General features: G+C 31.8%; 1 protein-coding gene across 7 annotated transcripts in view; it reads left to right on the plus strand.

Annotated features, from left to right (window-relative positions):
* The first annotated feature begins 7204 nt into the window (after positions 1 to 7204).
* The window catches only part of LOC124530839 (potassium voltage-gated channel subfamily KQT member 1), a 51775-nt gene continuing 32802 nt past the window's right edge, over positions 7205 to 26177 (plus strand). For 6 of the 7 annotated variants that reach the window (XM_047105179.1, XM_047105172.1, XM_047105197.1 and 3 more), the window contains exons 1-3: positions 7205 to 7462; positions 8129 to 8183; positions 25734 to 25907. In XM_047105179.1, coding sequence (XP_046961135.1) covers positions 8134 to 8183; positions 25734 to 25907 — 224 coding nt within the window. In that variant the 5' untranslated portion in view covers positions 7205 to 7462; positions 8129 to 8133. The remainder of the gene's footprint in view (positions 7463 to 8128; positions 8184 to 25733; positions 25908 to 26177) is intronic. The other variant, XM_047105189.1, reaches the window with a different exon arrangement.

Consider the following 26177-nt stretch of genomic DNA (forward strand, 5'->3'; position numbering starts at 1 on the left):
GTCAATAATGTCAAACAAATGTCAAGTTTCTATATATTTTTTTAATTCGTTTATCTTGACAAAGATATTATATTGTAAAGCTTCACAGGAACTTTCTAATTTATTGCAATCATTAACTTCGTAGCTGAGATATATTGAGATTAAGATTTTTTTATATTTAAAATTCTTAAAAAAAAATTGTACTATCCGATTACATATAAATTTAAAACTTTTACAATACTTTATTTTAAAGGTAAGTGTCATGCCATCTGCGGGCTTTTAATAAAAAACAAACCTTTTTTATTTTTATTACAGTAATTATTTTTTATTTCAAATAAAAAAACCATAATTATATTTATATATAAATGTAAATGCGTAAATATACAAAAATATGAAATAAAACAAATTACTGGACAAATCTTGACCGTGTGGAATGGTAGTAAGAATGCTAGCAGCATTTCCCCGTTCAATCGCAATTCCGATCCTCTGGGCAAAAAACGAACCAGCTCTCCTGCCATCAATGGAGGCAATGAGTACTTTACTTTAGCAAATGGAACAAAAAAGTAATTTGACATAAGACACGAATATTTAGATATCTTTTTTGCTACAACTATTTCCGCAGCGGCACCGCCTCTTAACATTGTTTCTCGGATATATGAGGGGGGCAAAGTGGTGGCCCACATAAGGTCCTCGTTCCCAGGGAACCAATGTCAATCCGTCAGGTCTCTTACCATCATCACGACTAATTCCACAAGGCTTAGTAAGAGCAGGAGCGGAGCAGCGGTGGCAAGAGCCCTTTTTATTGTATCATTAAGAGAACCATGGCGGAAAAGTCTGGCTGAACTCTGAGCAAGAGAGACAACGTAAACCGAAAGAGAAACGTGTGGTGTTCCCAGTCGGAGACTAGTTGATATGCGGAAACATTAATTATGTAATTATTAATATTAATAATTTGTATAAAAATATATAGTCTTACAACCTATGAACTAATAAGTTTTACAAAAAAATATATACGATTAAATTGTAGATACTTTAAGTGCTGAGAATTTGGGGAGGAATGGAGTATTTGGGGAGGTGTTTTCAATATAAACATATAAGTCATATGACGGTATGATGTTCCTAAAACAGATCCGCAGTGTATTTAGACTTTACAAATACTTTCAACTTCTACGCAAAAGAAGTCACGGGCAAAATCAATTTCAATTATAAACTTTGATTAATAAATTAAATTCGGAGTCTGGACCAACCAAGCTCCAAATTACAGACAAATACCATTTTCCACGTATAATCTATAATAGCATAAAACATCGAAATAGTGATCATTAAAATTGATACGTTTATCTCATAAGCATAACTGTGTAAATCTATTTTCAAAGATTTTTTTTTAATTAATCTCTCTGTGGACCTGCTCAGTATAATTTTTTTAACCATTCATGACAGAATATGAATATCAAGTGGCTCATCCTTAATAAAAAATAGACGTATCTATTTTAAAGACAAGTTCACTTTAATGATTAATAAAAAAGCAATATTTTATCTCCATTTTACAACACAATGAAGCGTAAGTGTTCATAATATTATTATTTCGTCAGCGAGGTGATTTCAACGCGTTCCCTTCATGTTGATGAAAACCGTATTTTTCTCAAAGAAGAAAATACAAGCGTTACTCAATAGATAACTCAATCAAATTGTTTGATAAACTAAGAAATGCTATAAAGGTAAAAATAAAAATATGAAATGACTATGGCATATTAGAAACTTTTTAGGGGTGGTAGCGTAAAAATATATATTTTTATGTGATAGGTGGCAAAAGTGCAGGAGGCTCACCAGATGGAAAGTAATTACCACCGCCCATGGACATCTGCAGCACCAGGGGGCTTACAGGTGCGTTGCCAGCCTTTAAAAAAGGAGTACGCTCTTTTCTTGAAGGTTCCCATGTCGTATCGGTTCGGAAAAACCGCCGGCGAAAGCTGGTTCCACAAAGTGGTTGTGCGAGGCAGAAAATATCTAAGAAATCTGAATAAAATTATTTGGCCTTTATTTCTTGAAAAAGCTTTACATATTCAATTTAGAGGAGTACATTTGGTCATTATATACCTAATTTATTTTAAAGAATATAAGAAAAGGCAAGGTTTGTGTCGCAAGATGTATTAACATTATCAATCAGTGTTGTCAGAAACATCGTTTGGTGCGACAATGCTTAAATGTGTTTATTTAACGATTATGCCCAACTGTAGTAAAAAAGAAAAAAAAAACATGAAATATATAAGAATTTATGTGTGTTTTACTTACTTTCCCACTCTTATTTCTAATAAAAACAATATTTAGCAATTGTTTTAAAAAAGGTTGACAAACGAAACAGAAAAACTATCGACCTATTTGGTTTTACTAACTGTTTGACTAAGTGAAGTTGTAATGTATATTTTTTTTTACTTATAAGTAGGAATATAATGCAAAAAAGTGATGAATTAAATTTACAGATTCATGCAAACCCGGCCAATTATACGATAAAACTGAATGAATATCAAGGCACGAGGGAGCGTGTTCCAAATAGCAATTGCATTTTAAAATTAGTTTTTAATTTTTTTAAATATAAAGTGACACGAAACAATCAAACAACAAGTATCATAATCGAACCGTTTATACTTTTTCGTCTATATTAAATTTAAATAATATGTTTTATTTTTAATACATGTTAAATTACGTTATTATTTATTTATTTCACAACACCAACAAGGAGTACAACTGAAATAAACAATAAACCAAAATTAATTATAAAACTAACAATATCATAATAGAAAAATAGTCTAAATACAATTTTAGTTTTGATAAATTAAAAAGTATTCACCTAAAATACCATTATAAACGAGCTGAGATGACCCGGTGGTTAGCCGATGATTGCGGGTTCAATCCAGACAAGCACCACTATATACATACCTATATATATATATGTGCTTAATTTGTATTTATAATTTATCTCGTGCTCGGCGGTGAAGGAAAACATCGTGAGGAAACCTGCATTGTGACTAAATTCATAGAAATTCTGCCACATGTGTATTCCACCAACCCGCATTGGAACAGCGTGGTAGAATATGTTCAAAACTCTCTCCTTAGTGGAAGAGGAGGCCTTATCCCCGCAGTGGGAACATTTTTTAAACATTTATTTATTCGTTACCACAGTTTTCATATCATATTTAAGGTTGGGTCTCTCTAGTAAGCATGATTCATACTTGTGTCAGAGGGACCCACTCTTCCATAACATAATGTGTTATATATTACGGAAATTTACAGACTGTTACTTTACTATTTTTTTTTACATTATAAACAAATATTTAAGTCGGCAATCGTAATAAAATATCATCATAATCAAATTCCTCTTGGCTGAATTCAAAAGCGACCCTTCTACATATTATAAGGGCTCAAGTGTGTAATTGCTACAAATTCCTTGAGTGAAATATAGGTAAATGTTTTCCACGCATCCAATAATTTTCATATTCTTGGTTCGATATATTTCATGATAAGAAGATTTAAAATTTAGTTGAATGAACTGACTCTATGAATGATGAAATTAATGAACTGGATCTAAATGCTTTGCAAGCAGCAATTAAATCACTATAACGTTAAATACATATATTGAGTCAGTATTTATAGCATTGCAATTTTCTTAATTTGTACATAGTAAATAATTTTATAATAATCTTCATTATATACCTTGTCTCGTCTATATTGAATATAAACAGTCCCTTGTTATCGGTATAATCAGATTTTCCCGAGACCCTCTTTTCCAATTCGTCATTTTTTGTATAAATTATGAATACTATAAAACTGCAGTTCTTCACAATACTTTTATTGTTTGTTTTTTTTTTGGCTTATATTTGTGCCATGAAGCGCAAAGAAGTAAGTAATAGGAATTTCTCTTTCTCCAATGAAGTTTCAAATTTGTAATGATACCCTAAACCGAAGATATTTTTCTTCATTCCATGTACACATTACTTTAAGTGATTAAAATTGATTGATTTGATTGAATTCAGCAAATCTTTCCTATATATATTATGCGTAGTGTTGTGAGTTATTATATTTTACGGTTAATGATCAAGTTGCTTTAAAATATATCAATGTGTTATTCGATTATTAAATATATATTTTGTAATTTACTCTATTCAATAGTAATAATATTGGTTGCTTGGTAAAAATTGATTTGCGTCAAAGGGTATACAATGACTTCGCCGTTTGTATAAATATTGAACGTAATTTAAGTTTACACGATTTTAATATCGGATGAAGGAATAACACGATTGCGGTCGCTAGTTGTCATATTAATATAAAAGCCTAGGTGGAAAGCCATTAGACGATTTTAAGACAGTGATTGATAATCTGTTATATAGCAAACACCGAATAAAGTAAAGCAGTGTCTCTTCTATCAATGTATTTCATTTAGAGTTTATAAATAGTCATTAACTAAGATGAATAACAGCTAACTCGTTCGATCAACAAGTCTAGCTCCATTGATTTCAATCAATCAATGTCAGGTGGGCAGTCACCGTTGAGAAACAACTGTCTTAACTCTTATCGTGAAACGATCAAATGACAAAAAAAAATTTCAAGCGATTTATATTCGTCTTCTCACTTTAACGACCTCATTGACGTCATATTTTTTGGTGTCATTTATAACTTCATGTATTCGTGAACATGTGTTGCGTAAAATTTCAATTTTGCATTTACAAAATCTTGCTTATTATAAGTTACTTATCTTTCAAAAAGCTGATGTTCTGTTTTTTTTTTGTTTTTTGTTATGTGAATAGTATTAACCGTCCACATTCATTTAGAATTTAGTTTAGATGTGGCTGCATATCACTAGGTTCTGGTTTGAATCCCTCGCTGGGCCAAAAAAAGTTATCAAGTTTTTGAATTAAGAATTTCTCAGTTAACGCTGCATATTTTTTTAAGATAAAGGTTATGATAACGTAGAACAATGTCGCGTTGGTTTAAGCGCTTCTTTAATGAACGCTAGCAAAGCTTTTACGTTAAAGACTCTAAAGCATACATAAGTACAAGCCGTTGTGATTAAATTAAATTTAGAAATGGCTGCAACGTTTTTTATTTTTTAAAATGGTTATAATGTATTCTCATGTATGAAACATACAACGTAATCATAATAAATAAACTTAGTTGAATGAGGTTTAGACGATAAATGCCGATCCAGAAATTAAACCTCAATTATATTGACGTGAAATCGGAGCCGATAAGAAGCAGCGATTACGATTCATCTTAATATTAATAAAGATGAATTGAGTAATAGAAAAAGAACTTTCTTTTTTTTTTTCAATAAAAAAATCATTCCGGTTCATGCTTCGAAAATGATAACGATCTTGTTATCTGATCGTAAACAAATGAAGGAGATAATTGAAATTTTCTATTCTATTTTAATTTGAAAATTTTCGGTCTCGGTCACGGTCTCGTGGAATGAAAATAATTTATCAAATAACGAAACCCTTTAAAACATTGCGACAACTCGACTGGAAGATACAAAAATTATCTTTAAAATATATTACGTTGATTCATGGACAAATATTTTGATATTCAATTAGAACCAGTGACTGCCCGTTTCATGTCCATGTGTAAGGAGAACGGCAGTCATTGGGTACTCTTTTATCCTTTTCTAAAAATTAAGTTCAAACAAAGGATAACTTGTATGCTAAATTACATGACAATCGGTTGACATTTATAATATGTGGTTGCAAGCATGTTAGTTAATAAAAATGCTTGTCATTATTCCATGCGGTCAAGATTTATGCAGTAACTGTTTTAATTCATATTTGTGTGTATTTAAGTAGTTAATTTTATTAATTCTAATCGATTTGACTGATCAAATAACTATATTATATTTTAATATCATAAGTAAAACATTTATGTTGATATGTGAAAAAGATTAATCAGTTAATATTCTACTCATAACACAACTAAATAAACTAACAAATTTCATATCTAAACCTAAAAATGTAGAGTGGATAGCGTTTTACTCAATATTATCGTAGGCATTCTATAATTATTGAAATTAACATGATTTTAACGAAAAAACACTGAGGTTCAGTTAATTGTAACGCAAAGATTGATTATATCAGCAATACACGATGAGAGAATGTTAGAGAAAATGTAAGGAAAAGCTGTAAATGTTTAGCTTTTTCTCCGAGTCTTGGAATTTCTTCTCATATGTTAATCAAGTTTTCATATTACACCCGACATACTAGTCATGCATTTCATCACTGCTTATAACGATTATAATTTCACCCTTTTGGCCCTTAACTTAAGTTAATTATTTAAATAATTTTTTTAGTGGTAAGTTTTCAAAAGTTATATGAAGTATCTTTGCTTTAATGCTTTTCAACTTTCTGCGACAGTATTAATGTTCTAATATAACTATACCGACGTATAATTGGAAAAACATGTAACTTTTAATGTCACAAAACTTGCAATAAGTAATATTCAATTCAATACACAATATTAACAGATTTTATTTTTGTGATATAAAATAAAGTTATACATTCAGGCATGTATTCTTTTATAAGCTGGCATTCCAACTAATGAGCTACAAAGGTTAGAAGCCCTCTCATTAGAAGTGGCAAGGCCTGTCATCTGTGCACACTAATAGGCTGACACTACAGCTACTAAACAATTCCAATAAACGATATCGATCCCACAGTGAAAAGTAAAATTATGAGACCGTGCATTTTTTACTTCATTATTAAAACCATAAATGCGATTCATGTTTTATGTACAATTTGATACATGTGCTTAACGATCTATATTAATCTAAATACATTATTATACAAATCACAGCTTATATTTGATATTATGCGTAAGCTCGAAGTTAGTGGAACATTTACATTCGCATAAAATATAACAATGTTACAGTGCTGTGGAAGTCGGGTTTTCCTTGTATTGTATCTGAGAACTGACTTTTCATAAAAGAAAATTATTGCCTACTTTTTGCAAGATATAATCTTGAGAAAAATTGAAACGGGAATAGCACATATTGAATATTCAAATTTTAAACGAGTTTTTCGTTGCGGAAAGATTTCGAATAGGGGCACGATGACCTGGATCGTAGGAGATGGACAGCAATTAGAATTAGAGGTGTGCGGGCGGACGAGGGCGGCGCGCTGGGCGGACGACGGCGGCGGCGCGCGGCGCCGCGTCACTCGGCACTCGGCACTCGGCAGTCGGCGCTCGCAGCCCGCGCCCTAGTCCCGCCGCGCGCTGCGGCTGACGCACACCGGCGACTATTATGCCGGCGCTCCAGAGCCGCTCGCCACGCGCCGCGCGCTCGCCGCCACCGCGCCGCGCCGCCCTGACACTGTTGACGACTACGCGCTCCGCTCGTAACCCGTAACGCACGCGATTACGCATTTCACGTCTAAAGACCGGAATGTAAATATTTATGGATGTCAGTTTTCAGTTGTTTAGATTGGCTGTGAAATTCAAGGTATGTAAAGTAATGCTCGATGTTTTAATTTTTACTACTAAATTGTATTTGTTGATTATATTTTAAATTAGGTAGATCGCTGGGTAAATTATGTAAAACAATTAGGTAATATATAGCATGCCCTTTGTGTCGCACTGTTTTGTCTTTTTATGATATATTCCTAACAGTATATCACTCGATGGCGCACAAAGTGCCCTTCTATATTTGGATCGATAGTTTACCATTAACGTTGTGTTGGGTTCAACAGATTTTAGCATTAAATTATATGATTACAAGAAAGGCGGCAAGAATACAAAGCGCCGCCGCGACTATGCAAATTTATATTTCTATAAAGGTCACTACGAAATAAAATGAAATGTATATCTAGCAATTAATGTTATTACAAGTCATAATCAAAACCTTGATTCCATTCCTCTGAACAAAAATATATTATACTTTACTCATGAGTACACATACATTTTTACAGATAATACATAATAGGTACTGTCAAACTAATTGTAAATTATAATATGTAGGTATTCTTTTCGAACAACCAATAAAAACCTTACAAAGAAATATATCATAAGAATTTATACTTAGCTATACAGGCGGAATGAAATAATTTATTTAATATCTGCATTCTGTAATTTACAATAACATTCCTATTGATTGGCATAAAATGTTTAGGTGAAATGAAATCAACAAGGCGTGTTCGGGTACATGAAGATGCTATTCGTCATAGGTAATATTACAATATATTAAGTTTTTATTTGAAAAGTAGACATTGAGTAGAGAAATTATTTTATTCGACTTATTTTACTTACAAAAAAAAAACTAATTCCAAAGTTTGTTTTTGCTATTGTAGTTAGATGATGACCTGAGATCCTTAGACTTCCTCTAATCTCTTCTTTTCGGTTGGTATTTAAACAAACAATCTATTTTCAAAACTAAAATTTCTATCGCTCTTGGAGCCTTTTCTCTCTAACTAACCATAAAACTAAAAGAAATTAAATTATCAAAAAGTATTCATTCAATAATTGAATAAATATATTGTAACCATTTTTATTCAAAAATCTTATTAAGAAAATATTTCAATATGGTGTGCAAATATTTACCAATGGGCAACCTACCGTCTCATAATTTTGAAAAATGTTAAAAATTGCATTCTTCAACATCCGACCTCACTCAGTTTTATTAGTTGAAAAATTAAGATGATTTGGTTTTAGTTTCTGCTAGAGATGTTTTTTTTCTTTCTAGTAGTTGTAGCCAAATTATTAATTAATAAATGTCGTCTATGTTCATAATTTAAAAATAACTATTTCCTTCCTTCCTATATTGTATATATATACATATTGTATATATATCACAAATATTACAAAAAAATCATTATAATTAATTTTATTTTGAAAGTACTTCGAAACCCTCAAAGCATAGTAGGATTTTATGATTATTACTTAAAATAAAAAAATTTAATGTAATTTCATTTCCTATCAATCTTATATTGTATAATAATATAAAATATATTATATACTCAACTCTCTACTCGCACGAATCTAGTGACCAATCCCTTATGTATGCCCTAGAAAGATAATTAAACTTAGGTTAACTATCTTACTGCACAAATACACATAGGATTAGAAAACATTACAATTTTCCTGTCTGTTACATATATAAACTCTTTTTAGGATCTTCCCTTCTATTAGATTTTTACAAACCACCTATGTATATCTGAATGCTATATATACGTATATATATTCAAAGTGTAATTCAACATGTTGATGCGTTTGTTTCTTACACAGAGAACTGCTATAAATTTTTTAGCCCTTAATAATTAATGAGGCGCTGTTTCAGACTTGATGATATAATGAACCCAAACATTTATATGTTTAGTTTATGAAGCAAGAAAGTAACCCACGCTAACGAACTCAATACATAATATTGATCACCTGTAGAGCTATACTGTAAGAACAAATTCGAAAAGCAAAGTTGAACTTGATTGCGAATTGTTACTTTGTGACATTCGACATTGGCTATTATAATCGTAGTGACTAAGGGACATATGGTCCAATATAGCGTATTATGTAAGTCAGTTTATAACCTTTTGAAATTGTGTTAAGCTTCGATTGTAAATACATATGTTTCTTTAAAAGAATTTGATTCATTATGTCAATGTTTCTAGTACAAAAATATTTACATATTTAATACTTCACTTATAAAAATGGGACTATTATTTACATCACAACACAAATGTTAAACTTTTTAATAAAAAAATAAAATCTTTAACAATATCCAATTATCGAATTTCTGAATAAATTTTATTATTTTTTTAATTGTTATTACTACTGAGTACAACGATTTACTTATACATCAAAGTTCACCGTTTAATGTGAACATACCTCAAACTCAATTTAAGGCGTCACTGGCTTGAAACATGAGCAATCAACCAAAGATTACAGTTCCAAACCCCAACAAAAGCCAATGATTTTCACGTGCTTAATTTGTGGTCAAACATCGTGCTCGGAGGTTAAGGAAAACACCATATCGAAACCGGATTCGCTATTGGAATTGAAAGACAATCTTCCCCAAGTAAACCAATCACATTGCTTAAATGAGGAGAAATACGCTTTTTAATATTTTTACAGTGGTCTGTACGCAGACTGTTGCTTGTGTTAGATATTTAAAACTAACGAAAACCAATAGTTATTGAATTTTATGATTAAGTCGATCCGCTATGATATTTCAGAACCTTATCAGAATTTTCCGTCCATTCTTTATTATTTATTTTTAACTTCATATTGCAATATAATTTTATTTACAATGAAATGTTATCGCATGATAAGTATAGTAATTCGAACATTCTATATGGACTAAATAAAACTAACAAAGCATTACGATACGAGGTATTATAAATGTGATATTATACATTACCCGATCATCTCTCACATTTTTATTTATACATTTAATAATTATCCATAAATTACGAGTTAAAAACCTCATGACTATTAATTTATATGATATGACGCAATCATTCAGAAATATATTAATATGATTCACAAGCGCACTATGACTGGATTGCGTTTCCATGAATTTGAAAAAATATAAAGTAAATTAATTTCATAAAAGTACTGTTTTTTTTTTTAAAAAGTTAATGTTTTCTCTGGGAAAATTATATGATAAACATATGTTTAAAAGGATACCTGCGTGCGTGTCCTTGAATATTTCCGCGAAAGTATATTTGTCTTCGCATATTTTAAAGAAAAATGTTATCGGTTTTAGACAATCGTAAAGAAAATGTTGCTTTTGTCTCTGGGACCGTAAAATGAGGGTTACTTGAAATTAGTATACCGCATTTCTCGATTCTCCGCTCTTTGAAGCGTGATTCTTTAGCATGAGAAGGTTAAGAGGGCAGTCCTTACGTTTTTTTAACCAAAATACCATAATTGGCCGTCTATATCGGTCTTATCAAAATATAAAAACAGTTCAGAACCTCTTTCACATCCGTTTGTGATGTTTTTTTTTTTTGTTATTTTGTACCCATTGATGATTATTAATATACAATTAAGATTAAAAATACATGAAATATGTAAACTTATACTTGTGTTCCTTAAGTTCCACCAAAATGGTCAAAATATTAAAATAAAATCATCAATATATAAATGTATGTGTATTATTAATGTACATCACTGTTGCCCATGCCTTTCTCTTTTTACATTCTACTTTAATACATTTCAGATCACGAATTGAATGCTTGGGATAAAATAGTAAGGTTTTAATCCTATTTAATAACAATATTGAGAATTAAATAAATATGCGTGCGTATTTAGTCTTTCAGATATTCTAGGATTGGGTGCTCGATTTCCTAGACCTGTTAGCTAACTGCTCTGTGTTGCCATATCTCAGTTTGAACAGTGAGTGAGCGAATGTTATTACAGACGTCAGACGATGTCATAAATTCTTAGATACCATTCACATAATACCATTGTCTAATGGACAAATGTGAGCCAACAGATAGCCCTTCCACTGAGTATTTATGTTTATAATTAAGTGAGATAAAGAACCGATCGGTGATGAAAGAGCTTATTTAAGCTGAGAGAAACGAATTTGAACAAAGAACTATGCTACATCTATATTATTGTTAATGCTAGAAACTAGTGACTTTCTCGGTAATAGGTATCATGTACCTTTTTTGTTACTTACATAGTTTTGATAAATTGAAAATAAATGACCAAACAAAATCTGTAATATCTATCTTTAAATTAATTAGTGAATCAAGTGACAATTTGACAGACAGAAATTTAGCATGAATAAAGTTTTTATATAAAATGCATTAGAAATACACCGTTCACCTGGTAAATCTGATTAATTTAGAAAATATTTAATGTACATTCGTAGTTTAAAACAATGAGAACATACGTCTAATCAAATTTAAAAAGAAACTGGCGGGTAGCACGCGAAACTTCGCGTTTATTCAACATATTTTTACAAACTTTAAAACCTATGACATGTTTTGAATTAATTCCAATGTAAACTGACAACGTTGGTTCGCACGTTTTTAATTTTTCAGTTTTTTTTTTTTATATGTACATAGCACCGCTCTCTACCCGGCCAGTATTTTTTTGCGCCCTTTATATTAATTGTTTGATCGATCAAATTAGTAAATTGCATTTTTCTACACATCTGCGGCTGGAGCTGTACAAAATAAGACGATTTTCTAGGTGCAGCTATCATGTCATAGTCACTGGGACAAACGGCTTACGCTATTAATATAAAGATGACGCTTTCAATGACATTTGGATTTTTGTATTGTTATCATGATATCGTCAGGTTGAGCCTCATTTTTACAGTTTTTCAAATATATTTTTGTTAGCAATGCCGGTCGAATTACAATCAATAAGCGACTAATAGTATATAAAACTGGAAAACTAGCAAAAATCGTCTAAATATTTCAAAATACGAATGAGATACTAGAAAACAATAGCAATGATTATACTTTATACTATTATTCCTGCTTTGCTCAAGAATATTAAGGGTCTACGTAAAAAGTTTATTTGTTTCATTAGCCTTTGCAGCGAACGCTAGTAAAGCCAATTCGACATGATTTTTTCCCTACAATTTCAACGACCATCGTCATATTTCAGCCAATTTAAACAAAATCATAATGAATTCACTCAAGGCTTTCTCATAAAATGGTTTGATAGTTTTCGATATCTCGCGTTCAGACAAACAGTTACAAGGACATTGTTTTAATATTTGTAGTGATTTAAGCTTGTATTATTATGCCGAATGTTTCTGCTAAGTTGCATCTATCATAGTCAAGAACTCGTATGCCGTTCCGCTCACCCTCCGATATCGACGTTGACAATATCAAACCATCGTCGCGATTGTAATTTGTAAGGGGTTTTCCAATAGGGACTTGACAATTTGAGTTTAGTTTGTAAACGCACCTTATTCAGTAGATATAACGTTTGCATCATGGTGAAGTAAGCGAACGACTAACGTCTGCAAATCATAAAAATTTACAATAAAAATTCGTAGTCGCTGACCGCTACTTTAAGAGCTTTTAACTCCAATTTTTGGTCCAAATTGGAATATATGGACTTGGACAGCATGTGGTTTTAACAGGAAGGCGCCACATGCCACACGGCGCACGTTACAAGCGATTTATTGATGAACAAGTTTGATAAGTTTGAACAAGAAATGGACCAGTCGACTGGCCGCCTCGTTCGTAATTTTTTTCTTTGAGGCTACGTCAAGCCATTGGTCTACGCTAATAAGCATATAGAAGTCTATAAGACGTTGGAAGAACTCAAGGCTAATATTGAACGCGAAATAGCAGGAGTTTCGGCCGAAACCGTGACCAAGTCATTGAAAATTGGGTCCAACTAATCAATCCCTGTAAACGTGCCCGCGGTGGCCATATGAGCGAAGTCGAGTTCCATTCATAAATGTCTTCAATGTACGTATAGTACGACACAAATTAGATGTAGCATCGGAAAATGCAATGGAATGAAAATAAAACCGATTACTGCCGATTCACACAACCAATAGAAATAGCTCCCTATCGCGCCATTCGACGCTAATCGTCGCTATAGATTCACGCGTCAGAGAAGGTAAGTGCATGTAAATCGACGCGTCAAATTGACGAATATATTCGGTCATATGATATTACAAGTTATCACGTTTATGCAAAGATCATATTAGCATAAGAAATATGTATTGATAATTTGGGATAGCGTACTCAATTCGGATGTGATCGGTTTTACGAATTTTGCCGATGCTACATCTAAGTTGTGTCGTACTATACTTCAACCTGAAAATAAAGTTATTTAAATATCACAAATGGTTTTCATTTTATTTTGAAAAAAAGTCGTCAAGTCCTTATTGGAAAGCCTTTAAATATCTATAAATTTCAATCTCGCATCGTACTATATGTTGATCAAAATTTTTGTTCGTCAAAAGATGAAATTAAAATATAATTCATAAAATAAATATCATAAAAATCCCAATTATACAAATTTGCTCGATGACGGTTCAGCGTTAGACTTATATTTACACAGATGTCTCCTGTTGCCGAGGTCAATTCTAAAGTTCAATAACAGTCTTTGTTTGAACATTTCTTAATTTACTTTATTCATTATTATTGTTAACGTTATTCAAATAGTTCAAATCCAATCTCACGTTTTTAATAAAATATAAAAAAATATTACGACGCGACATAATGGTCCATACCATTTTTACCGTTTTACTCTTTGAATTGAATCTTTTATATGTCAATTTTATATAAAAACAACAGTATTTTCCTGATTACAAAAGATTATATTGACTACAAATAAATTTCGCTTGACTCAGTAACAACACAAGGAAAATATTATTAAAAATCATTACAAAATTTTGTTTATCTATGATAAAAACCCTGTGATGAAGAGGTGCTATTCCATAAACCAAAACAGTTCCCCTGAACTGCCACGGGAATTTTGTAACGTTAAAGTGGAATAAGTTTTCTGAGATGAAAAACAAATTATGACCGTGCGATAAACTGCTTAGAATTTCAGCAGCATAGTATACATGGTATCGATTGAGGTCAATATTTTCATCCTTGATTAAGGCAACAAAGGATGTCGTATTAACTCACTGCTAAGCATTCCGTTTATATATTTTCGAGTAAAAATATTTTTAAGATAATCCTCAAGTTAACAGAAAATATTTTATGGGCTATTAATAGGACTCATTCTCTTGGACCGAAATGCATAATAAGATAATAGTTGTTGATTCGTATGTAATTATTGTATTTTTATAAAATTACTAGTACTAGTTTCAATGGCTTTTTTACCAAAACCAACAATACAAAAACAAATTACGATAGTAAGGAAAGTTCAGTATAATCTTAAAACTTAATATTTTTTTAATTTGTCAATGTGATCTCGAGCACAACTCCGCCGTCACGAGCAATCCATGCGCAGAGAACGGCACTGAAGCGGCAACGGACACGCCTATAAAAATGATTTCGCAGCCTCTCCACCCGAAGCGAAAACGGTTGGGGTTTTAGTGGGCTGCCACATATCCCGGTTCCTCTGCAAGACTCGAATGTCATCGGAAGATTGGCCATGTAAGACAAAAGTAGCAAGTTAAAGACAATACCTGATATAGTCGGACGAAGTGGTAAAATAACAGAAATCCAAAATTTTACAGCTCGTTACTCAAGTGAAACGACTTTAAGAATACAAAGTTTCCAATATATCAATAGATTCTTGCTAATTCAGACCATAATGCAGTTATGCTGAGCTCCTCCTTTATTGACAAAAAAATACTTTGACGTCTCCTGTTGGTCTAGTTCCACAACCATAAAGAGCATATTTATTTTTCTTGATGTGCTGGAAAGAATAACACTTCGAACGGGTCGATCGGACGAAGTTGAGCTTTTACGTCCGTATTTGTGCCATTTATGCGCGTAACTTTTGTCGGGTTCCGTAGCTTGTTTAGTTCAGTTTATATATTTATTTATTAAAACATTTAATAGCCAATTACATTAATTACTAAAAATATGCACATTTAATATATGACACAATATTTTGTATTCCAAATGTCTTTATGACAGAACTACATAAATCATTAAATATTGATAACTAGCGACTATGTTCAAAACTCAGTCACTCTGTTTTTATCTTTTAGAATCAAATTTCATACATGAATATGAATGACTTAAGCCTTTACTCATTTGATATAGCATTCGAAGTGCTTAATAAAATATCAAGTATATTTGCATTTCTATTGTCAGAACTAAACAAAAAACTTAGTCCGGTAACGATGTAGTCAAACCCGACTGGCGCCCAAGAAGATCGATGATACGGGTAAAGCGGAGCTCACCCTTCATCATGCATCAATGTACTGACTACAAAAGAGCTGATACGTAATGCTACAATCTTCATCATTTCAATACATCATCATTTCAGACCACTTTCATACGAGTATTAAGCAAAAGTACATAAAAAAATATAATTCTATAGCACTTCACTATGATTTGGAGGAATACCCTTACTCAACTTCCATAAAACAAACATCATTTACAAGTCGAAAATTATATTTTCATACTAACAAAAGCTTCCCTGAAACTCATTTATCACCACCGTTGAAGCTAAAATTTAATGACAAGGAAAATTAGCTTCGTAACATTATATATATTCATAGAGATCAGAATAATTTAAGGTAACGTCAAACTTGGCTGCTACCTAATTGTACATCTTATTAACATCGTCGAGATTACGGGCAAGTATCTCTGTCGACATTTAAATATAGTACCGACACTGAGTACAAAAAACAAGACAAGAGTAATGAGACATTATAATTGTTCAATTAGTTAAAACAGGAATATTAAATGTTTGTAAGCATTACTCAATCGATTAAGTTTTAACGTTGTAACATTTAATTTCTGGTGTTTAGAAAGATGTACCTATGATCAAATTGATCATCGCAACCATATAGTACTATACATATAAATTTGCGAAAACGAAATCGTAACGAAATATTTAAAAGATATATTAATTTAGTAGATATTTCTTATACTCAACTATTAGTCCATTTGCCAATCAATATTAATTGGTAAAAAAAGGAATTACTAAAAAGAATAATCTATAAAATATTATTGATGATTCTTCTAGATACAGTCTAGTTAGAAAGAATGTGACTAGTGAGATGACGTCTGATAGAGAAGTATGGAAGGAGAAGACATGCTGCGCCGACCCCAAATAAAATTGGGATAAGAGCAGGAGGATGATGATGATCTTCTAAATAGAGTCTACATTTCGAACTGGAAAAAGTACTACCAGTACTACCAGTTTCACATTTATCACAATGATGGAACATGATGATTCAATTGTTTTTCTTTAAGTAGACTAATTTTAATAAACAAAGCAACTTACAGACACGTACTGCTTACTAATCCTCGCTCGCGAATTCACTCGTGTTTTAGGGGGTTGTCTCTCATTTGATAGGCAATAATAGAAGCCTTTGTCCTTTCTTGGATTTCAAATGCTTGAGTGCTTCATAACAAGTTATTAGAAAGACAGATATAGCTACTTTCATACTTATAAGGTTAGTATAGATAAAAAAAAATTAAGGGAAAGCTATGCGAGTAACGAGCGTTATCTATAGTTAATAAAATCACATTCGACATAAACACGAAAATCCTGTCACTTGACCCCGACGCTGACACTCCCCGACCTAACGCGCACCTGGACTGAATGAATGAGCTCTTCAAATGTTCTATATATGTATGTACGTATTACACTCTAAATTGTTACACAGCTTTTAATAGACAAAGATAATGTTGGCAAAATTTATTGCAACGAGGTAGCTACTTTAAGCCACTTTATATTAAATTGCGACAAAAATTAAACCAAATGATTTCGTAACTCGTAGCTGTAAAAATATGTCAGGCTAGCGATGATTAAAGAAATGTCAAATTCAATATGAAAAGAGCTATCGCTGATTTAATCTGTGTCCATATTATTACAAATGTAAAACTACGAATTTGATGAAATGTGGTAAGCAAACTTGAACTTCAAACTACTACCAGGCTACTTTTTTTGCCTAACACATGACAACCACCCTTAAACGCGAACGAAGCCGCAGGCGACTACTAGTTTTAATATAAAATAGCTAAAAAAAATCATAGGTCATCTGATATTAAGAGGATACGATATTTTCTGTCCATTGTGCTTACATTTAATCTGACTGATTCACTCTTCGAACCGGAACACAACTTTAGCAAGTATTGCTGTTTCGTAGAATATATCACGAGTCGACAGTACTTATTTACAAAGTATATAATAAGTAATTTTTAAATTAAATAGAAGTGATTTGGAGAGTGGTATTCAATTGAGGCGTTTTTCAAGAATTGTGTTTCAACATTATGAAACAGGTATATTTCCTTTCGAATTGTGAAATTTTAACAATTTGAGGGTGTTAAAGTGCAAAGAGTGTACTTAAGTTAAAGTCAGTGAAATAGTTGAGAGCCGTAGAGTGCCAGTGAAGCACACTCATTTTTGGTTCCGAGGTGTGCACTAATTTGTAGTCATAAATAAACGTGAAGCAGCCGATTTACACAAACAAATAAACATGTACAACATACCTATAAGTCATTTCATAACAACAATAAACATACGACGTAAGTACTTATGCAAACCGGCTGCCAATTGTTTGATTATCAATTTCTAAATATGAATATCTAAATATTTTACTGTTTTTAAGTATCGTTTGTCTGGTAAGCTACCTGCCTACACTTGACTAATACAGACATTATAAGGAGAATTTACGTACATATTTACAACGTTTTTACGGACTATAAAATAATCAATACCACCATAAAATACATAAGCGATAGTTTTTGATGTTATGAGCTAAAATACCAAGTATGCATTGAAAACAAAAGTTATTCTTTTGTTTTAAAATAATTCGTTATTTTCGTTGGAAATAAATTTAAAAATCGAACGAATTTAATACCAATTGTTAAGATTATATCAATTAGAATTATTTTAAACATTAATAAATAAATAATAGCTCCATGTGCAATTGAACCCAGCAACATATGCAAAATTAACCGATTCAAATGATGTTATAACTTAAGTTTGTTGTTATATTTGCTAAAAGCTTGCACCAATGCATGCGCTGTTATGAACATGACATAAGCAAGAATGCAATCATCGAAATAATTGTATTAGTAATTTTAAAGTTGTTGTTGTTATTTTAGTTTTAAGTATTTAGTTATTTATTTAATAATATAGGTATTTTTATAAGCATTATAATCAATTTTATTATATATTATCCATACATTGTGCTTGTTTGGGGTGTTTAGTAAAATTTTGTTGTATTGCTATAGTTGCACATTTATTGCTACTATGATATTTTATTTTTACCTCCGCGATAAAGCGCATCTTGGTAGTTGGCCGGTTTCGGACTGAAATTCTAAAAGTTTTATAAGTTATATGCCAAGCACACCTGTGCTTCAAATTTTAACAAATTGCAATGTTGAACTTTTCTAATCGTAATATAAAACGTCTTTAATATAGTACGTAAATTGTTTTAAGAGTAGTTAATATCGACATCTATGACCGCAGATGTTTTAAGTCCCTATTTAAGGGTGAGACCGAGTGGTATGCTACGACGGTAAATGCCACGACGGCGACGACTATAGGCTTACATGCCATTTTATATATAATACGAATTATATTTATTTTAGTACTGATAATAATTTATAACTATCAAATTCAGTGTTTCATGTCTACCAGTTCAAAGGCCAATTTTTTTTATAGGGCATAACTTTATGACAACCTTTTTTGAAAAGAGTTAAAAAGAGAGATTTAATAGTGGAAAAAATATTATCTTAAAAAAAACAATGACATAAAATTTTAGTATGCCGTGCAAATAGTGAATATATTAAGCCGGAGACTTGATGATGCGGCGTGGGTTCTAAGTGGATACTCCGTTGCTATATAGGTATTGTTACAAAAATATATTTTTGTTATTTACGGAACTCTATTCTTTTCGAATTTATTTACTCATTTCATTGAATTACAAATTCTTTAGACAACCATTAAATTGTCGATATTTCCTATCTGACGAGCTTTTCTTACCGACGTGATTATTTTATGAATTTTTTTACTTGGTGGTAGGGCCTTGTGCAGGCCCACCTGGGTAGGTACCACCCACTCATCAGATATTCTACCGCGAAACAACAATAGGCAGTATTGTTGTGTTCCGGTTTGAAGGGTGAGTGAGCCAGTGTAACAACAGGCACAAGGGACTGCATCTTAGTTCCCAAGGTTGGTGGCGCATTGACTATGTAAGGAATAGTTAATATTTCTAACAGCGTCATTGTCTATTGGTGATGATGACCACTTACCATCAGGTGGCTCATATGCTCGTCTGCCAACCTTTTCCATATATAAAAAAAATAAGAACATTTTGAATATTTTTAACGTTTAAAAATATATATGTTTATTTTGAGACTATTCCTTATATGTGGAGATATAAAAACTTGTAAACTCAGTTATATATACAGAAGCCTCGGAGACTATTAGTAGTAGCAGGTGGTCTAGTCAATATTAAAAATGTTATTTCTAGTAAGGTGAATATGCGATCTCATTTCTAACACCCTCGTGCAGTTAATAGAACGGCAGGTGCAATTCTACCTCCTTATTATTAATATTTTATTTAATGATCTTATTAATTTTATATTTATAAACATATACAACCTTATTATAGCTAAGAGTTAGGATCAGTGCATTATTGATCGTGTAATAACGATAAAACTTATGTACATGAAACTAAATTCCAGTTTTCATTTAAATATCGAATAAATTACTATAGTACGCTAACTGTTTAGTTTCATAATTGTTTATGACTGTCCGTTAATCTATAAAATATGTGCATACAAATATACATTTATATCTGATTCCCATCAAATTCATCAAAATACGCTTTTCGATAACACTGATAGATTGCCATTATAAATGTAAATAGAAGCTTAATTATACAAAATAATGATATTATTTTAATCTAGTTAGAACGTGTTGCCATTTATTTATTTAATAATATCGGAAAACCAGTCTAGTATACCGTAGGTACAAGTGGATATAGTATATTAAATTAACACACAATTTCATGTTCATATTACAAATAAACACTGTACTTATGTACTACAACTAATTATTTGTGCACTGTCTTCTGGGTTGGAACAACAAAAAATAAAATATATAAAAATAAATAAAAATCAAAATAAACTTTATTCAAGTGGGCTTTTACAAGCACTTTTGAATCGTCAATTAACAATTAAGTGAAGCTACTACCGGTTCGGAAAGTAGATTCTACCGAGAAGATCCGGCAAGAAACTCAGTAGTTACTCACTTGGAACCACTAATCTCCCACTCATCAGATATTCTACTGGCAAGCAGCAACTACCTATTAATTTAAGTATTGTTGTATTCCGGTTTGAAGGGTGAGTGAGATGGAGCAACTACATCCAAAAGGGTAACAACACCTTAGTTCCAATTTGTTGGAGCATTGGCGATGAAAGGAATGGTTCAAATTTCTCACGGATTCTAAATCTATAGCCAATGGTCGGTGACCAAGTATTATCAGGTTTATGTGTTACAAGTTCACCTGCCAATGTTTGCCCAAATTTTTCACTTCGTTACAATTTAAATAATTCGTTCTTAAGAAAATTTACAACAATTTTAATATCTTTATATGTATATAAGACTACAGAGATTAACAGACTGTCGCAAACAAAAAATAAACTAATCGTAGTCCACGATTGATGGATAAGTTTTCTAAATCGTAAACCAAGAATTTCACATGGTGGACTGAGTGTGATATAGGTACAAACTTTGGCTTCTTAACTAAAAATGATTATCATAATATTGTAATATCAAATATTTAAAAAACAGAAAATAATTAATATCACAAATGTATTTGCCATAGAAGCTTAGGTCATTTATGTATATTACAAATAGTAAGGGGCCTAAAATTGTTTCTTGCGGAACGCTTACTTTTGGCACAGACCCAAAACACTTTATTAAACTAATGGAAATAAATTTTCCGTGTGAGGTACAACACTTTAATGTCAAGAACCTTCTTACTGTGTAACGAAATAACATTTTAACTTAAGCAAAAGCCTTTCTTGACACATTAAATCAAATGCTTTAGCTATATCACGGATTACACCAGTGACAGTCATATCTCCAAATGTTGATTTTAGCATAAATTAATTTGTATGTATTAGTATTTAAGCTAATTAGAAAGTGGTATAATAATAATATTATGATAAAGTTCGTTACATTTTGCGTTGTATAAAATAGGTGTTTAGTATTAGGAGTTTTATACGCTTATTTTGCATTGATGTGTTTGACTTCGATTTTTACGACATTCAAATGTTAGTTAATAAGGTCACGACGTTTCAATTGGCAATACAATTTTTATAATATGTATACATGCTGTTTATTTTATACGTGGCACTGATTTTATCACCGGAATTCTTATACAACTAAATATAAATTCTGCTTCAAAAGTGTATTATACTTATTATTATACAGTATTAACTACTTACAAAAACAATCATATGATACATCTACAAGAACACATATGATACACCTAACGATTTTTCACTTCACCAAGCATGAAATGAATTATACACACGGCAATTCGGTGGCGCTTACTCGGGTTTGAACCCACAAATATAGGTTGAAATGCACGCGACCTACGAGTATTTTGTATCTCGACTTTTATTGTATATCGACTTTATATATTTCCAATATCTCGTTGAAGGAAAACTTTACGTTGGAATGGTCAAAGGTTAAATTATTTACAATTGATATATTACAATATAAATTATGTAATTCACTGAGTCCGTCAGTTATTCGGATCGGCGCACAATATTCACGTGAACGCACAACCGCCGGGAGGTCTCGTTGCCAGCAAACCGCTTTTCTTAATTAACAACACAATAGTAGTACGCTATATGTAATCACTGTAGTGATATTATATTCGATCAAATAAATATTACGTTAACCGCATGTAGCAATATTTGTGTGTATGTTAAATTACATATGTTACGAACACGTTCATTAAAATTAAGGTAAAGTGGTGTGCCGCAGTTTATAACAACATTTAATTAACAAGTAATACAAGAATTATGTTTAATTGGCTTATTACTATTTAATTTTTCCCTCCATTATTATGTATACAATTGACACGTTTCGTTCTATACAAACTTCATATTTTCTACTATAATAACCGCATAGTTAGCTGGCTAGATTATATACAATAACTAAACACACTACCAAAATTTTATTAACGCGTAGCGAGCCATGTAAAGTAGGGCAAGAAAGCCGCAACTTTTTGTGGCGGAAACAAATTCTACTGGGGTAGCATTCGGGGTGAACCGGTTTGCGTGGTAACCCTTTAAAAAAATATCGTAATCACACGAGTTGGGGGAATTCCCTCGTCCGTACCGTTGAGTGATCTTGTTCTGCGGCACATCTTGCTGGTATACACACACATCTTGTTGCTATCCTCCTCAAAGCCGCCTGAAAGAGGTAGAAGTATCTATAAACCTACTCGAATAAATAGTACACGTTCCCGAAACCACAAGCTTATTTGATGTCATCTCATGATTTAGACTCAGCCGCCTTTATAACAGTGGGAGTAATCCTCGACTACCGCTACCGTAATTACACTATCTTATAGACTCCGTATATAAGTAAATCTAAAATAAAACTCCGTTAGGTTGGTACTCGCTAAGCCACTTAATCTCAGAACCCACGCTGCATCATCAAGACTCAGTCTAAATATACTTCTTGCATTGCATACTTACTTTTGTTTTTTTTTTTAATAAAACGATGTAAACAATTTTGTGTAAAATATCTTTTCCTCTGTTAAACTCTATTCAAACATAACTTGTCATGGAGTTGAGCCTGTACAGATATATATATATCATCGAAATAGATGGTTATTGAAAGAATTTAAAATTTAAGGATACTCAATAAATAAACACGGAGTAAAATAACATACGCACATAAGAGAAAAGTAAAGGACGGCATGGTGGAATAAGAGCTGCGTCAAGTCTAAGCCTTTACCACCAAAGCGCCACTATAATATGTTTCACATACAAGAAAAAACAGGGTTATTGTGTAACCACTCATTTGCTTTGTTTTATGTAATTGCGTGACCGATTCCCTTGTCAACTGCGGTGACATATTATATATTTTATATTTTCATTATTAAATTATAAAAACTGTTGAAGGCGATATCAACAGTGAATATTGTTCTGACAGAAATATCTAACCTTTTAAAATCAACTCAAAGATTCTGTTAAAGCTGATATTTATTAATGAGATCTCCGTGGTAACTGGAAACGTTTCTTTGTGTTGCTATCTATTGGTTTTCTTGAAACATTTTTGTTTTTTTATTTTTTTATTTATATTCCAGTAAAGAAACTAAGGCATCTTTAAGAATAACGCTTAGAATTTAAGCAGAGTTTAATCTTATGTACACATTGATGAAAACGTTTTCAAATAACGTTAGCTGTTATTAGAAAATAACTACAATTGAAAACGAATTGAGTGACTTTCATAAAATTACAGGCTAGTAATTCAGTCAAAACGTTGAATGAGTGTAATCAACTACGCTTTCAGCCTTTTTACACAGTCTTTACCTTCATATAAGCTTTAAATTAAAGAGATGAAAATTCTAAGGCATTTTATTGTTGGTAGGGCTTGAAGATCGTCTGGGTTCCACCCACTTACCATTTATGATTCTGGCAAATAGCATTACTTTTTATTGATGTGTTCCATACAATTACATACACAATCAATATATCATATAAGATCACGTGGTAGGTAGAAGTAGTTATTGTGTCAATGGACGTCCACTTATCATCAGGTGATCCATTAGCTCGTCTGCCTTAACATAATTTTTTTTTTAAAAAAAAGAATATAATAAGGCTATATAACCTTTTTGTAAAAAGATATGAAACGATATGAAGCCTGACGGATGATTCTTATTGTCTGGGACTTATTCTAGCACGTCATTCCTCTCCGATGAGTCTTTTCTATGTATTCTTAGTTTGATCGGTCGGTTTAATTGAACTTTATTCGTCATTAAGGCCAGGCCTATTATGTAGATTTGACGGCAACTACATTTTATTTTAAACAGAGCATATCGTATACACACACACAATACACAATGTATTTATATTTAAATAATAAATAAATATGTACACTATTTTTAAATTCAATTCAGTTCAAAACATGAGGAAATAAACTTCTTTAAATTATATACAAATAGAATTAATTTATATTCAAATACCATAACTTCGAAGTTAAGCGTTAATTTTATTGAGGTCAAGTTAAACGAGACTCGTTTGTCTGAAACAATTTCGTCACTTGCTTTGTTGTCCATAATAGCGTAATAAGAATAAATACTTAAATAATTAGATAGAAAATGTTCTTAATTATGTAAGCAACCTCTCTACAATATTTATATTACGTTAGTTTCCGTTACTCAAAAATATTTTTTTTAATCTCTTCCTTTTATGATGTAGGTATTGTTACAATTAAATTCTATTTAATTTTTCTTTCTTTCCATGCCAATATAAAAAAATAAGATAATTTTTAACTGATGAAAAATAAAAACGAACGAAATAATGACAATACCTGACAAAAAAGAGAGGGCAACAAAAATAAACATTAAACATTGTATGTTTTTCCAACGGTTGAATATGAAAACGCAAATGACAAACAAGACACGCACCTAACAACTCACGAATTATTAATATCATATTGCGGTCTGTTTATGTAAATGCACCTCCCCATTGTTTTTCATACGACTTCAGTAGAACAACAGTACAATCATGTACACATTTGTAAATAAATGTTGATAGCTTATGTAATCCTACTGAATATTTTGTCCAAAAAATTCCTACAGTAATTATGGAGTCAGTGTAACACTTAAATTTAACTGAAGTACACCGTTTCACCTGTAAAAAGAAAACTCTAACAACACACGGCCGCACTCGTCGCTCGGTAAATTCTGTAGTCAAATTGAGCTGCAGGTTGACCTGACTCTATTATGCAAGATTGCAAGTGTTTGTCTTGTACAAAGGGACGTAAAATGAAATGACCCAGCTTTTAATTACAGTCGTCTGTTGACTTCGGGCTTTGTATACAGCGTAACGAATACGTGTAACTAACGTGTAACTGTCGATATTACAAGTTGAGGTTAATGCGATTGGTTGCAGTGAGTGTAAGCGTGGCGGCGACCGGCTGGCGACGCCGCGGATGTCGCTGCTCGGCAAGCCGCTCAGCTACCGCGCCACGCGACGCGACGCGCGTTACCGACGCCTTCAATCCAAATTCTATAATTTCCTTGAACGGCCGAGGGGTGTAAAGGCCGTCCTATATCATATGATTGTGTGAGTCAGATCATTAACCTATTGTATGCTTTTTATCGTTATACTCGTTTCTTTTGTTTCTACCACTCGATGTAGATTACTATTATTGTCAAGCCCTATTATTGTTCAATGGTCACAAGTCACGTTAACAAGGCCTTCTAAAATATAAATCAATCTATCTATAATTTCCTTTGTATTCTTTACTATGTTTGAATTACAATCATTTTTATTTTTTATAAATCGCTTGCACATATCTACTTATACTTTAATAAATATATTTTTAAAGATTAT

Source organism: Vanessa cardui, chromosome 1 (genome assembly GCF_905220365.1).
Source record: "Vanessa cardui chromosome 1, ilVanCard2.1, whole genome shotgun sequence".
NCBI classification, from domain to species: domain Eukaryota; kingdom Metazoa; phylum Arthropoda; class Insecta; order Lepidoptera; family Nymphalidae; genus Vanessa; species Vanessa cardui.